Source organism: Oreochromis aureus, linkage group 11 (assembly GCF_013358895.1).
Source record: "Oreochromis aureus strain Israel breed Guangdong linkage group 11, ZZ_aureus, whole genome shotgun sequence".
NCBI classification, from domain to species: Eukaryota; Metazoa; Chordata; class Actinopteri; order Cichliformes; family Cichlidae; genus Oreochromis; species Oreochromis aureus.
This window is the reverse complement of record NC_052952.1, coordinates 29,728,917-29,741,474: the sequence shown is the minus strand read 5'-3', so window position 1 is coordinate 29,741,474 and position 12,558 is coordinate 29,728,917. Positions and strand designations below refer to the sequence as shown.

The window sequence follows — 12,558 nt, the reverse complement described above, 5'->3', positions numbered from 1 at the left end:
ATGCATGCATGACATTATGACTGGGAGCTGAGCCTCCTCCAAAGGTTTGAACCTAGAATCGCCCCAGAACTCACACATAAGATTTAGACAGATATTAGATTTGTGGTGGATAGAGTCATTTTTGTTATTGACATTTATTATTTTATTCCTGACACTGTATAATATGCCTTCCAGGGAACACTTTTGTTTAAGATTAAGTTCTCAGTCTAAAAGCAAGATTTCTGTTTTGAATGATTTAAATTAGAAAAGCTTTTAAATAAATATTCCCAACCTCAGCAAAAATTCTTTTCTGCACATTCAAAACATGTGGCACATTTAGGAATAGCTAGCAAGCTAATTTATAACTGGTTTTTCAGACATTTTTAGAAAAATTGGGATGAGTGGAACATGATGGAGTTTATGTGGATCAGATGTTTCTTATAACCATTCTGAGCTTCAGAGTTCTTGCTTCTGGCAAATACTTCTGTATGTGTGTGCACGGCGGCAAGTGTGCATTGTGAGGACATGGCTGGTTTTGCACCTTCTAGCTCACACACCTGGTCACAGTCACGCAACTTCTTCTGATGATCCTGTGCAGGCAGCTTCATAAGAAAGTAACAGAAGATCAGATATCACCGAGTGAAACACTTAGCGAAGTCTGGCTCCTGTTCTTGTTGCTGTGAAAACTGTTTGCTAAGAAATTCTTACCTGTCTGTCCCTGTGACCAGGTTTGTGTGGAGATTTCCTGACACGGAGTAGTGAGGTGATTCTAGTTTGGATTTGGGAATGTGTGGATTCTGTCTGAATTTTGTGGAAGCCTCAAGGAGACTGGACTGGTAGTGTGTTGACCCTTTTGACCTGTGTTCATCATCCAACATGTTAGCACTGTTGCCTCACAGCAAGAAGGTCCTGAGTTCAGTTCCACATCAGGCCGGGGTCTTTCTGTGTGGAGTTTGCAAGTTCTCCCCATGATGGTGTGGGTTCGCTCCGGGTACTCCAGCTTCCTCCAGTAGTCCAAAGACATGCAGTTAGTGGGAATAGGTTAACTGGAAACTCTAAATTGCCCATAGGTGTGAATGTGAGTGCAAATGGCTGTCCATGTGTTAGTCCTGCGACAGACTGGCAACCTGTCCAGGGTGTACCCTGCCTCTCGCCTCAAGACAGCTGGGACCTGCGACCGTGAAAAGGATAAGCGGCAGAGAATGGATGAACGGATGGTTTTAATCAAGTTAAGAACAACATTCAGATGAGGAAGGAGGAGAGCCGGCACTACATTTAGACTTCCGTCATCAGTCACACTGTCAAGATCTGCCATTGAGCAACAGCGAAGAACAGGAAGTTCAGCTTATTTTGTTCAGTACTATTACAATTTTGTTTGTTTGTTTCTTTGGTTGGTTGGTTGATTATTTTTTTTACAACAATAATTGTCACTTAAATATAGAAATGGCAGACTACAGATACTTTAGACAACCACTGTCTTTGATAGGAAGTAATGCAGCGCCCTCTGCTGGTCAAACAAAATCAGTACAGTTTTGTTAAACTTTTTTTGTGTCTACATGTTTTAATTAAACTCCTTTTTTCATTCTATTTAAAGATTTAATTAATAGTAATATCATTGTTTTTTTGTATTTAGAATCTCCACCAGTCATGATATTTTTACTGCAGTATTCAAACAGACAAAGCTTTCTTTTTGCAGATCCATCGGTTCTTCTCATTACAGCTCACTGATTTAAATCCTTGGTTTTGAACAGAGATTGCACAGTGACCATCAGAAGGACGCTGGTCGATCCAGGAGCTGAGGAAAGTAACAAATCTGCTCAAGGCTGATGGACACTGGTACACTGTAATTGATTTATCACAGATTTGGGAAATATTTTTAATTTATATTGATTCAAAGTGTCTCTTACCTATTAGTCATATTTCTTCCATCCAGCCATTTCCATTTCCCATCTTCAACTCTCAGACCAATCCAGTATCCTTTGTTTTCATTATATTTCCAGCTCTTTTCACTGGCAGTTTTCTGAGGACAGAGAGAAAGTTGTCAGAGATATTTAAACACTTTGCTCTGAGAAAGCGTTTGATCTTAAGAAAATATATTTTTATTTAATGAAGTCTATAATAAAAACTCCCACAGTTTTCTCAGTTTTCTTTACCATTTCTTCTTCATTAATCACAACAACCAAATCTGAACTCTTTCCTCTGCAGTCTTTTCGAGCTGCTTCCCAGGTTTTCCAATGATTACTGTCAGCATCATTTGTTGCATAGCAGCTGGACTCAACATGATCCCATCCCTTCTGACAAGGTTTACATTTTCTGTCTGCAAGGATAGAGCTCAGTTAATAAACATCACTGCATATCTATGTTAAATTTGGTATTTTTGTCCATATTTGGAACATACTGCTATTTTCTTTGGGACAGTAGGCATCAATGCTCCACTGAGCTCGACTAATATTGAGCTTGTTCCATGATATCATTATGTCACTTATTTGTTCTGTTAGATTTTCCTTCTCTGTCTCCAGCTCCTTATTCTGAGCCTCCAACTGCTCACTTTTCTCTCTAAGGCTGTGGTTTTCTGCAGTCAGGTTCATCACCTATTTTTCTAACAGAGTAGAGTCTCATGTTAGGTCGCATCATACATGTTTTTTTCTTATGGATTGTCTTAAAAAACACTTTGGCTGCATTCACTGTTATTATAGAATATTGCTTATTATTGTATCTCAAATCACATATACACAGATTTTGTGTGAAATCATTTCAGTGTTGCATCTTTTTTTGTGGAAGGTTGACTCTAAAGATAAAAAACTAATCACAAAAATATTACATGTAGTCAAAAGTGTATTCATCAAAATGTATCTTTTGCATTTTTCTTTTCAGTAATTAGTTTTTCCAGAAATGACCTTTTTCCTTTTACAAATACAAACAGAAATTAGTATAAGTATGACTGTTAATTCATAAAAAGTGCTTTTATTTAAAATCTGCCTCAGCTCTAAAGTGAGTGCATGTGTAGACTGATCTTTTTCATACTTACGGTATACTGTGACTGCTATGATGCCCAACACCAAAATGACACAAAATGTGCCCAAACAACAGGCCAACTGCTGATAGTGATGACGTCTACTGCCTGATCTCTCATCAATCGAGAATTCTACAAGACAAAAATATATTGTTTTACTTACTTTACATTCATTGCTTAATGAGTGTCATTATTGTTTATTGGTTATTAAAAGTTGCATACATTTCCAGAGAAAAAAAATCTGAAAAAATAAGTATTTTGTTTAATCTTGCACTGCTCAAGCCTCATATCGGCTCTAAAATGCACATTTACACACTGTTTTTTAAGTAAATAAATAATTTTCTGCCAATAAATAATCCAGTTTTAAACAGACATTTCTATAAATGGTAAATGGTAAAATTCAATGTGTGTTTAAAAAATAAGAGAGAAAAACTTGGAAAATTAATACAGAAAACTCCTTTACAGTGGTCGGTCCCTCGGTTATCGCGGGATTTACGTTCTAAAAATAACCCGCGATAAGTGAAATCATGGCAGCTGAAACCAAGTAGCCAACTTTATTTTTTACAATTATTATAGGTGTTTTACGGCTGTAAAACCCCTCACTACACACTTTATCTGTCACGCCCGGTGTGGCGGGCGTGTGGAGTTTATAAAGAGGACCCAAAAGGCGGCAACTCTGGTGCAGGTGAGTCTTTATTACACGCGTGGGTACAAACAACAAAGGCAGGTGAACGAGAACTGAAAAACCTAAACTGGGCGAAACTAACAAAACAAACCAGAAACCCAGATGCAGGGAGGTCCGGGAAATCACACATGGAGAGACGAGGGAGAACGAGGGAAACAAACACAGACGAACCAGCGACGAGGACGAGGTAACACACACTATAAATACACACGCCAGGAATCAGGGGAAGGGAAACAGGAGGGGAACACACCTGGAAGACATCACAGCTGACGAGGTGGAGGAACGTAAACAGGACACACTGACATAAGGCACAGACCGTCACAATAAAACAGGAAACACATACACACAAAGACACAGACTAGCAAACGCGGACTTAACACAAGGGTAGACGGCAGAACAGAACAACACTAAACCAGAGGAAGAACAGAACCAAAATGACACTAGTAGAAAACACAAAACGCTGGGTCAAAAGGACCCAGGATCGTGACAGTACCCCCGTCAAAGGCTGGCCCCAGACAGCCCAACAAGGAAACAAAACAGCCAGAGAAAAAAAAAAAAAAAAAAACACCACAACAAACAACCCGACCAGGGCGGGCGGTGGGGTCCAGGACGGAGGGCTCGAGGCAAAACCAAAACAGGAGCACAAGAGGGACAAAAAACCAAAAGCAAAACACGAGCCAGCACCAAAAACAACAAAAGAAACACACTGGAGCCCAAGGAAACAGAGTCTAAAACAGAAAAGTTCAGGGGCGGCCAGGGGCCGACCGCACAGGAGTCCAAACAGTTCGGGGCCGACCGTGCGGAAGGCCACGGTGGCGATGTGGACCCAGGTCAGGGGCCGCCCGGGGCCGACAACCCAGGAGCCCGGACAGTTCAGGGGGCCGGCCGTGAGGACGGCAGCGGTGCCGACGTGGGCACAGTTCAGGGGGACGGCCAGGGGGCCGACCGCACCGGAGCCCAGACAGTTCAGGGGGCCGGCCGTGCGGAAGGCAGCGGCGGCCACGTGGAAGCAGTTCAGGGGGCCGGCCAGGGGGCCGACAGCACCGGAGCCCAGGAAACAGTTCAGGAGGCCGGCCGTGCGGACGGCAGCGGCGCCGACGTGGGCACAGTTCAGGGGGCCGGCCGTGAGGACGGCAGCGGCGGCGACTCAGGCGAAGGCGGTCCGGGGGCCGCCCACGACGGCGATGTCGCCTGGCCAGTGGCCTGGAAAGTGGCCAGTCAGCAGCAGACCCCGACGGGATAGGACCAGGCGACGCCGAAGACTCGGAGGCTGGACCAGGCGACGCTGATGAGGCCGCAGGTGACGGCGTGGAAGCCGGAGACGATGAGGCCGCAGGTGACGGCGAGGAAGCCGGAGACGAAGAGGCCGCAGGTGACGGCGAGGAAGCCGGAGACGAAGAGGCCGCAGGTGACGGCGAGGAAGCCGGAGACGAAGAGGTCGCAGGTGACGGGCGAGGAAGCCGGAGACGAAGAGGCCGCAGGTGACGGCGAGGAAGCCGGAGACGAAGAGGCCGCAGGTGACGGCGAGGAAGCCGGAGACGAAGAGGCCGCAGGTGACGGCGAGGAAGCCGGAGACGAAGAGGCCGCAGGTGACGGCGAGGAAGCCGGAGACGAAGAGGCCGCAGGTGACGGCGAGGAAGCCGGAGACGAAGAGGCCGCAGGTGACGGCGAGGAAGCCGGAGACGAAGAGGCCGCAGGTGACGGCGTGGAAGCCGGAGACGAAGGCACTGCAGCTGACGGCGTGGATGGTGAGGCTGCAGCTGGCGTGAATGAAGAGGCGGCAGCTGGCATGGAAGCCAGAGACGGAAGCGCTGCAGGCGGCGGCGTGGAAGCCGGAGGCGGCGGCGCTGCAGGCGGCGGCGTGGAAGCCGGAGGCGGCGGCGCTGCAGGCGGCGGCGTGGAAGCCGGAGGCGGCGGCGCTGCAGGCGGCGGCGTGGAAGCCGGAGGCGGCGGCGCTGCAGCTGGCGGCGTAGATGGTGAGGCTGTCGCTGGCGTGGATGGTGAAGCTGCAGCTGGCGGCGGCGTGGAAGCCGGAGACGGAGGCGCTGCAGCTGGCGTGAATGAAGAGGCGGCAGCTGGTGTGGAAGCCAGAGACGGAAGCGCTGCAGCTGGCGGCGTAGATGGTGAGGCTGCCGCTGGCGTGGATGGCGGCGCTGCAGCTGGCGGCGTAGATGGTGAGGCTGCCGCTGGCGTGGATGGTGAAGCTGCAGCTGGCGGCGGCGTGGAAGCCGGAGACGGAGGCGCTGCAGCTGGCGGCGGCGTGGAAGCCGGAGACGGAGGCGCTGCAGCTGGCGGCGGCGTGGAAGCGGAGACGGAGGCGCTGCAGCTGGCGGCGGCGTGGAAGCCGGAGACGGAGGCGCTGCAGCTGGCGGCGGCGTGGAAGCCGGAGACGGAGGCGCTGCAGCTGGCGGCGGCGTGGAAGCCGGAGACGGAGGCGCTGCAGCTGGCGGCGGCGTGGAAGCCGGAGACGGAGGCGCTGCAGCTGGCGGCGGCGTGGAAGCCGGAGACGGAGGCGCTGCAGCTGGCGGCGGCGTGGAAGCCGGAGACGGAGGCGCTGCAGGCTGGACGGATCCTTGGACCCTCCAGCAGCGACGACAGGAGGCAAGGCGGACGGGTCCCTTGGACCCTCCAGCGACGACAGGAAGCAAAGGCGGAGCGGTCCCTTGGACCCTCCAGCGGCGACAGGAAGCAAAGGCGGAGCGGTCCCTTGGACCCTCCAGCGGCGACAGGAAGCAAAGGGCGAGCGGTCCCTTGGACCCTCCAGCGGCGACAGGAAGCAAAGGCGGAGCGGTCCTTGGACCCTCCAGCGACGACAGGAAGCAAAGGGCGGAGCGGTCCCTTGGACCCTCCAGCGACGACAGGAAGCGAAGGCGGAGCGGTCCCTCGGACCTCCAGCGGAAGCCATGACTGAGCCAGCGGTCATGGAGGCCACTAGCTGACACAGAGGTGACTGGCAATGCACCGAGCACTGGTTTTGCCCAGGCAACACTGACACGGAGGAGTTCTCTGAGAGCTGCTTAATCTTCAGGGGTCCAGAAACAGCTGGGGGGTGAAACCTAGCTTCTGGGGAGGCCCTGGAGTGCATTACTTCGCTTGAAGCAGCTAAAGCGCAGGAATCTCCCTGGGAGGAACTTAGACCTTCTCCCTGCATGAAGTGAGTGTGTGAGACTGGTGACGGAATGAGCGACGGAGCTGCGGGGGACACTGGAGCTACGGGGACACTGGAGCTACGGGGACACTGGAGCCACGGGGACACTGGAGCTACGGGGACACTGGAGCTACGGGGACACTGGAGCTACGGGGACACTGGAGCTACGGGGACACTGGAGCTACGGGGGACACTGGAGCTACGGGGGACGCCTGAGCTGCAGGTGAAACTGGGAGCACTGGAGGCTGGGCAGCTAAGTGAGCCACTGGAGGCTGGGCAGCTAAGTGAGCCACTGGAGGCTGGGCAGCTAAGTGAGCCACTGGAGGCTGGGCAGCTAAGTGAGCCACTGGAGGCTGGGCAGCTAAGTGAGCCACTGGAGGCTGGGCAGCTAAGTGAGCCACTGGAGGCTGGGCAGCTAAGTGAGGCACTGGAGGCTGGGCAGCTAAGTGAGGCACTGGAGGCTGGGCAGAGTGTGGCACTGGAGACTGAGCAGAGAATGGCTGCAAGGCAGCTAACTGAGCTGAGAATGGCTGCGAGGCAGCTAACTGAGCTGAGAATGGCTGCGAGGCAGCTAACTGAGCTGAGAATGGCTGCGAGGCAGCTAACTGAGCTGAGAATGGCTGCGAGGCAGCTAACTGAGCTGAGAATGGCTGCGAGGCAGCTAACTGAGCTGAGAATGGCTGCGAGGCAGCTAACTGAGCTGAGAATGGCTGCGAGGCAGCTAACTGAGCTGAGAATGGCTGCGAGGCAGCTAACTGAGCTGAGAATGGCTGCGAGGCAGCTGACTGAGCTGAGAATGGCTGCGAGGCTGCTAACTGAGCTGAGAATGGCTGCGAGGCTGCTAACTGAGCTGAGAATGGCTGCGAGGCTGCTAACTGAGCTGAGAATGGCTGCGAGGCTGCTAACTGAGCTGAGAATGGCTGCGAGGCTGCTAACTGAGCTGAGAATGGCTGCGGGCAGCTAACTGAGCTGAGAATGGCTGCGGGCAGCTAACTGAGCTGAGACCTGCAGAGCAGGCGATAAGCTGTTCCTATCATTATCTGCTGCACAGAACACAGCCCCAGAATGAACAGTCAAACAGTCCGAAAACGGAAAAGAGTCCTCACTCACCACAGCGGCGAATTAGAAGTTCGAACGTCCGGCTGTGGGGTGGCGCGCCGGCGGCGCGATCGGCGTTTTCTCCCCGCAGATGGCTCCGACGGGCCGGGCAAGTTCACCTCCGACAAGTCGGGCAGCGAGGCAGGGGTGGCTGAGAGAAGGTGAGGTGTGCGCCGGAGAAAAGCCTGCATGGTCGGAGGAAGAGATCCCAAAAGCCATGGCAGGCCAGAAAAGAGCCGTTGAAGCCGGCTTTCAACAGCACGGCGAAGCTCATACGGAGGGTTCTCCAGCCACTTCCCGAGGAGAATCTCCACATTATAAGCGATGTCATCTTGGAGCTCCTCGGATGGATTGAATGCCGCAGGGTCCATGGTGGCTGGTTCGTGCTGTCACGCCCGGTGTGGCGGGCGTGTGGAGTTTATAAAGAGGACCCAAAAGGCGGCAACTCTGGTGCAGGTGAGTCTTTATTACACGCGTGGGTACAAACAACAAAGGCAGGTGAACGAGAACTGAAAAACCTAAACTGGGCGAAACTAACAAAACAAACCAGAAACCCAGATGCAGGGAGGTCCGGGGAAATCACACATGGAGAGACGCAGGGAGAACGAGGGGAAACAACACAGACGAACCAGCGACGAGGACGAGGTAACACACACTATAAATACACACGCCAGGAATCAGGGGAAGGGAAACAGGAGGGGAACACACCTGGAAGACATCACAGCTGACGAGGTGGAGGAACGTAAACAGGACACACTGACATAAGGCACAGACCGTCACAATAAAACAGGAAACACATACACACAAAGACACAGACTAGCAAACGCGGACTTAACACAAGGGTAGACGGCAGAACAGAACAACACTAAACCAGAGGAAGAACAGAACCAAAATGACACTAGTAGAAAACACAAAACGCTGGGTCAAAAGGACCCAGGATCGTGACATTATCCACTTTTCTCAGACACGCATGAACATTTTTACACTTTTCTCTCTTGTTTAAACATTCTCAAAGTTCAACCTGGTAGAAAAATAAGTCCAGTAGCCTATTATAGAATGAAACCAAGCCGCAGGTGCCTTTGACGGTGCAAACCGTTTCGTTAACATTGTTGTGTTTGTTGGAGAGAAAACTTATAAACATACAGTACAGCACTTCAAAGTCACACTGCTAGCGATCGAAGATTTATGTAAATTTGACAAGCTGAACGCATTCTGTACTGTACAGGAGACACGGCACGGAGGAGATTGATTTACAGTGGTCTACAGCCAATCAGGACGCAGAACACAATGCACTGTACGAAAAAAAGCATGCAAAATTGCACACACACAAAAAATCCGCGAAACAGCGAAGTGAACCGCGTATTTTAAAACGGCACACTGAACCATATTTTAAGTAAGTTTTTTTTTTTTTTTTTTTGGCACAATATAGGGCCTGCTCTCCCCTGTCTTTTACAATGAAAACCTTTATAGGGTGTACTCTCCTATCAACCCTTATGAACAGGAATGATAATAGCATGAATACACTTGTAAATGAATTTAGGAGTTAACTCGGGATGCTTTGTTTCTAATCATACAATCTGTTTAGGAAAGGCTTTCTGCTCATCACCCCTTTGTAAGGCACAGAGGCTGATTAGTACTCATCACCACATCTTGTAGTAAAAGTTTTAGACATGATTACAGGTGGATTTGTGTTTTCTTTTTATTACTCACTGTTTGTGTCAGGAGTTTGTTCCGTTGTTTTATGTTTCACTTTCACGTCATCATAAATGGTTTCCTCCTCTTTTTTAACTGAAAGGTTTAAAGATTTATTAATATTCACAAATGATCAGAATATAGGAATTTATAGTGCCTATTTAGTAGTTCTTTTAACTTTCTTTTATTCATTCATACAACAAAAAAGATAAATGCAGCAGAAGATGTTCATATAGATATGTGTATAAATATACATTACCAACCATTTTATGATCTTTCTTTATTTTCATGATTATTTACATTGTAGATTCTAACTGAAGGAATCCAAACTATGAATGAACACATATGGAATTATCTAGTAAACAAAAAAGTGTGAAATAACTCAAAAATGTTTAATATCGTTGATCCTTTAAAATAGCCACCCTGTGCTTTGATTACTGCTTTGCACAGTCTTGCCATTCTCTCAATGAACTTCATGAGGCCGTCACCTGAAATGGACTTCCAGCAGTCTTGAAGCAATTCCCAGAGATGCTGAGCAATTGTTGGCCCTTTTGCTTCACTCTGCAGTCCATCTCATCCGGAACCATCTCGGTTGGGTTTAGGTCAGGTGACTCTGGAGACCAGGCCATCTGGTGCAGCACTCCATCGCTCTCCTTCTTGGTCAAATAGTCCTTACACAGCCTGGAGGTGTGTTTGGGGTCAATGCTCTGTTGAAAAATAAATGATGCTCCAACTAAACGCAAACCGGATATGATGTCATGTAGCTACAGGATGTGATAGCCATGCTGGTCCAGTGTGGCTTCAATTTTGAATAAATCTCCAACAGTGTAGCCAACAAAGCAACCCTACACCATCACAACCTCAATTTGGACTCACCAGACCAAATCACAGGTTTCCACTGGTCTAATGTCCATTCTTTGTGTTTCTATTTGACCATAAAGGCCTGATTCACATTGTGTCCTCTGAACAGTTGATGTAGAGATGTGTGTGCTACTGGAACTTTGTGTGGCATTTATCTGGGCTCTAATCTGAGGTGCTGTTAACTTGTGATTTTCGAGGCTGGTGACTTTGGATGTTTTTGTCAAGAGAGGTGATTCTTGGTCTTCCTTTCCTGGGAGGACCTCATGTGAGGCAGTTCATCATACCGCTTGATGGTTTTTGCAAGTGCACTTCGGGACACATTCAAAGTTTGAACAAGGACTTTTCAGGACTGATTGACTTTTATTTCTTAAGTACAAATGAACCCTTACAAGGCACACCTGTGAAGAGAAAACTATTGCAGGGGATCATGAAGCTCATTGAGAGAAGGCCAAAGGTTTGCAGTGCTGCCAACAAAGCAAAGGGTGGCTCCTTTGAGAATCAAAAATATATGACATGTTTAGACTTATTTACCAGTTTTTTCTTTGCTTCATAATTCCATATGCTACATGCTTCATACATTTGATGTCTTCAGCATGTATCACAATGTATAAAGTAGTAAAAATGATGAAAAACCATTAAATGAGAAGCTGCGTCCAAACCTTTGACTGATAATAATTAATAAATCATTCTTCAGTTCTGGCTCCAACATTTATTTCTGTTTAATCTTTTATTTTTTCAACCAGCCTTGGACATTCACAAAATATATTTGTAAAGTTCCTAACCAGTCCACAGCCCCTCCAGCATAGCTCACATCAGTTATTGTATCTTGAAGTGGTAGGTGGTGTATTGAAATATTGAACCTTTATTTTGCAGTCAAATTCCTTCTAATGCTCTTTTTATTATTTGTATTTAACAGCTTTCTGCTCAGTGTAGCTGTAGTAAAAGTATCTGAAGTTAAACATCATGGAAATGCAACTAGTCTGCGTTACATAAGTAGTTGAAGAGATGGATGGACGGATGAAATAATATTGAAAATTCCAGTGGATTACAACTGGTAAAGTTCACAGAAGGCACACTTATTCTTAACGATTTATCACACTTTTTATTTACTTATTTAATTAAATACATCTAGCTATAAATTTTCTCCCATTTAGTCTATGTTTAGGGAGTGGGGCGGGGTTGTGGTTTTGGAAGCGATCCAAGCAGATACCCAGACCTCCCCCTCATCAGCCACCATCACAACCAGGATGCCTCAAAGTCAGATGCCCAAGCTATCAGTATTCTGATAGCTTGGGCATCTGAATGAATCATCTCAATATTCTGGTGCAAAACGTTTGGGATAGTTAGCTTAACATCTAACTTGGACCTGATTTCCACAACCTTTTTTTCTAGCCTCTATTACTACAGAAAACACCAGTATAAAACATTGGTATTGTGTAAATTTGGACTGTTCTTCTCTTCTTGCAGTGTATTTGAAAAGCTTAAGTTACCTTGTGATCGGGATAGTTTCTTAGTGTTGAATGTGACTGAGGCATAGTTGACTTCTTCGTCTGCCATCCTTACAGTCTTGTTGAGCTTTAAGCGATTGTAGACAGAGAAATACTACCGTGTTACAGTCACAGAGCAAGTTGTTTCTTAACTCTGTCACACACATCTCTTTTAGCAACTTCTGCTTTTGGCTGACAAAGTAAGCTGTCCATGTCTTTCACTTTTTTACACTTTATTAGGTACACTTTGCTAGTACCAGGTTCTTCATGGCGTAGATCCATCAAGGTGCTGGAAACATGACTCACAGATATTGGTTCATACCAGCATGATAGCATCAGCAGCACAGTTGCTGCAGATTTGATGGTATTTAATGAATCCATAAGATCTGTCTGATATCAGGTGCTTTGGCTCCTTTGTGAGTGGAATAGTTCCAAAATACTCCGAAAATGAGAGGGATGGAAAACAAGCAACTAGAAAAAACATGTAAACTAAAAAAAGAATGAGAAAAATGTCCTTTGGAGGTATTTTTCACAGAGTAATGTTTTATTTGATTATATTCAGCCTCTGATTTTGTCCACATAACATGAGGCACCA

The 12,558-nt window shown here is 47.7% G+C and overlaps 1 protein-coding gene across 2 annotated transcripts; it reads right to left on the bottom strand.

The window, feature by feature from the left end:
* Positions 1 to 287: 287 nt before the first annotated feature.
* LOC120442557 (C-type lectin lectoxin-Phi1-like) lies at positions 288 to 12,290 on the bottom strand. Of its 2 annotated transcripts, XR_005614767.1 has the most exons (7): positions 11,967 to 12,290; positions 9,634 to 9,711; positions 3,008 to 3,124; positions 2,133 to 2,296; positions 1,887 to 1,999; positions 688 to 1,774; positions 288 to 581 (listed from the first exon to the last, which is right to left on the bottom strand). XR_005614767.1 is itself a non-coding variant. In XM_039619192.1 (6 exons), exons 1-6 carry the CDS (start codon positions 12,031 to 12,033, stop codon positions 1,648 to 1,650), a joined length of 666 nt encoding a protein of 221 aa, XP_039475126.1. In that variant the 5' UTR covers positions 12,034 to 12,290; the 3' UTR covers positions 288 to 1,647. The 2 variants fall into 2 exon arrangements, 1 of the variants encoding a protein (XP_039475126.1); XM_039619192.1 differs by having other exon boundaries at positions 288 to 1,774.
* Between the last annotated feature and the right edge of the window lie 268 nt (positions 12,291 to 12,558).

Excerpts from the sequence above, each read along its gene's own strand:
- LOC120442557 (XM_039619192.1), bottom strand. The coding sequence starts at position 12,033 with ATGGCAGACGAAGAAGTCAACTATGCCTCAGTCACATTCAACACTAAG. Across the intron at positions 2,297-3,007 it reads CATAGCAGTCACAGTATACC|ACAGAAAATGTAAACCTTGT; the intron begins GTAAGTATGAAA and ends CTATCCTTGCAG. Across the intron at positions 2,000-2,132 it reads TGATTAATGAAGAAGAAATG|AAAACTGCCAGTGAAAAGAG; the intron begins GTAAAGAAAACT and ends CTCTGTCCTCAG.